This window comes from Micromesistius poutassou (assembly GCF_964030765.1).
Source record: "Micromesistius poutassou genome assembly, chromosome: 23".
Classification (NCBI taxonomy): Eukaryota; Metazoa; Chordata; class Actinopteri; order Gadiformes; family Gadidae; genus Micromesistius; species Micromesistius poutassou.
The window spans coordinates 9,626,221-9,629,054 of record NC_140293.1 but is presented as its reverse complement, the minus strand read 5'-3'; the positions used below and the strand labels follow the sequence as shown (position 1 = coordinate 9,629,054).

The 2,834-nt window shown below is 52.8% G+C and overlaps 1 protein-coding gene across 1 annotated transcript in view; it reads right to left on the bottom strand.

Annotated features, from left to right (window-relative positions):
• The window catches only part of LOC311368780 (NACHT and WD repeat domain-containing protein 2-like), a gene marked incomplete at both ends in the record, with an annotated part of 54,143 nt that overhangs the window by 6,828 nt on the left and 44,481 nt on the right, over positions 1-2,834 (bottom strand). The window contains 2 exons of the mRNA XM_084487556.1: positions 1,724-1,776; positions 2,343-2,430. Of these exons, the coding sequence (XP_084343682.1) occupies positions 1,724-1,776; positions 2,343-2,430 (141 nt within the window). The remainder of the gene's footprint in view (positions 1-1,723; positions 1,777-2,342; positions 2,431-2,834) is intronic.

Here is a 2,834-nt window from a genome sequence, read left to right as displayed (position 1 = left end):
CAGAGCAATACACACACACAGAAGCACACAGCCCTGGCAGCTCCTAACCACGTTATACGCAGCATGAGGAAAAGCGGTCATAAATTGAGTCTGACATGTCCCTCTCTCTCCATCTATCTTTAGTAAGGCTTTGGGCCTGACTCGCCCATCCTCCAATACCCCCTACCCTGTGAGTGTGTGTGCTATTATTTATATTTATAACCATTTATGTGGTTATAGAGCACCTTATTGGTGGGGGGGGGGAAGGGAGGGTCTGCAAAGGAAAGAAATAAAGGAGGGGATGAAGCAAGGGAGGAGGGGGATGACTACGGATGGAGGAGAGAAGGGTAAGGGGGAAAGGAACCATCATGAATGATGATAAAATCATTCCCCATGAACATAAAAGGATTCTGTCAGACTTGTGGGAAACCTCAGAGGAGCTGAACTCTGTCACCTGGCAACAATCAGGACGGGGTCACAACAAACCAACCCGCATTAGTATGGCCGTGTGTGTGTTGTGTGTGTGTGTGTGTGTGTGTGTGTGTGGGGGGGGGGGGGGGGGGGGGGGGGCAGCTAACATCTGATGTCTTCTTCTCAGGCAGTGTGTCTTAAAGCGACCGACACAAGACACTCGCCTGCACTGATAACGATCTCCCTGCATCCGTTCAGCCCTGCTACCGTACAGACGCCTCATGCTAGCCGCATGCGTGTGTGTGCGCGTGTGCTTGTGCGTGTGCACGTGTGTGTGTGCACGTGTGTGTGTGTGTGTGTGCTCTACTCTTTCCTTATTTAATCATTTGATGTTTCTTCATTGAGCTATTATTATTTTATTATTTTGCATTCTTTCATGAATTAAATTTTTGTTCCCTTTCTTTTCCTGAATCTATTATACACCACATTTACTGTAAAGAAAATATGATTGATTGATTTGGAGAAAGAATATGATGAGCATGACATGCATATACAGATGTGAGGCTCTGATCCGGATGTGAGGGCTCTGATCCAGATGTGAGGGCTCTAATCCAGATGTGAGGGCTCTGATCCAGATGTGAGGGCTCTAATCCAGATGTGAGGGCTCTGATCCAGATGCGAGGGCTCTAATCCAGATGTGAGGGCTCTGATCCAGATGTGAGGGCTCTAATCCAGATGTGAGGGCTCTGAGCAGATGTGTGATGGGTGGGTTCAGGGAGAGTGTCGCAGGGCGTCAGGAGAAACAGGATGGTCAATACACACAGAGTAATATCACACGCACACACACACACACACACACACACACACAACACACACACACACAGAATCATAGCATGAGCAGACCCCAGGATAGGCCCTCTGCAATGAACCAATCCAGAGAGTAATGTCCCAGACCCTCTCACAGGCCACACACACACAACACACACACACACAACACACACACACACGTGCGCGCGCGGTGGGACAGCCAGTGGAGCGTTGCCGTCGCGGTGATCACCCAGCGAGCGCTCAAATCAAAGGCTCAATGATATTACTGCAGCACGGAACTGAAGCAATCACTGGTCCCCCGTTTGTTCCAGTTCAGCAGTCCCCACACCACTGTGTGAGAAGTGTGTGTGTGTGTGTGTGTGTGTGTGTGTGTGTGTGTGAAGTGTGTGTGTGTGTGTGTGTGTGTGTGTGTGTGTGTGTGTGTGTGTGTGTGTGACATACCCACCGTGCATCAGGAGAAGATGCTGTTTCTAAGTAGCACAACGCCTCTGACACAGTGGCCTACAGCGGTGACACACATTCCTCCCCAGCGGTGATGTGTGGAGTTCAGAACGAGCACTGTCACCCGACGGGCAAGGGAAGGAAGCAAGGAGCGGAGGAAAGGAGAAGAACCAATAAACTAGTTTCTCTATTGACTCAGAAGCAAGGAATTTATTTCAGTGTCGCCTGGTTTTAATTGCACTACTTGAATAGATATTCTCCAGGGCCCACACTGTATCGAAACCAATTTAATGTGAATTGAATAACAGTTAAATGTGTTAAACTGCTATTGCAGTTGTTTAAACGATTCTAGCTTTTGCACTTTTCTCCGTCCAATGTGTGCAGCAGAATGAACCAAATGTTCAAAGAGCTTCACTGAGGCTGTAAAGGCGCTGCATGTAGCGTACGTAACGGCTGCTGCACATCCAACAGATGTTGACGTGCGGCGCTCCTGAAATAGCTCCCCTGACCCCCGCTCCACTCCCTCCTCTGATAGCGCTTTCGCTCCAGCGACCGTAAGAATCGGCTCGATCCAACGCACTCAGCATCACCGCCTCGCCCGCCCAGCTGGAGGCCGGGAAGCCAAACGGCACCCCGGGGCCCCAGGGAGGCAGGCTGCCACCGCAGGCCTCAGCCACTCCTACCAGGGGCCCGGATGGACCAGGGCCCGGATGGACCAGGGGCCCAGATGGACCAGGGGCCCTGGATGTTGCCTAGGGATCCCTTGATTGGCTGGGGTGCGGACAAGTCGGTCCAGTTTCAGCCAATGAGAGGGCGGGGGGCGGGCGTGTGACACAGGTCAGGTTTAAGGAGAGCAGTGACAGCGGTCCCCTGGACCTGAGTTCTACTGCGGTGGCTCTGCTTACATCATCAAGAGACCACCTAAATGATTTCTAATGTTTTGCCTGTATACATGTATGTATGACTGTATGTATGTATGACTGTATCAAGGGGGGTCAGGGGGGGCAAGGGTCTGGGGGGTCAGGGGGGGTCAGGGGGGCTAGGGTCGGGGGGGGTCAGGGGGGTCAGGGGGCTAGGGTCAGGGGGGGCTAGGGTCGGGGGGGGTCAGGGGGGGCTTGGGTCGGGGGGGGTCAGGGGGGGCTAGGGTCGGGGGGGGTCAGGGGGCTAGGGTCAGG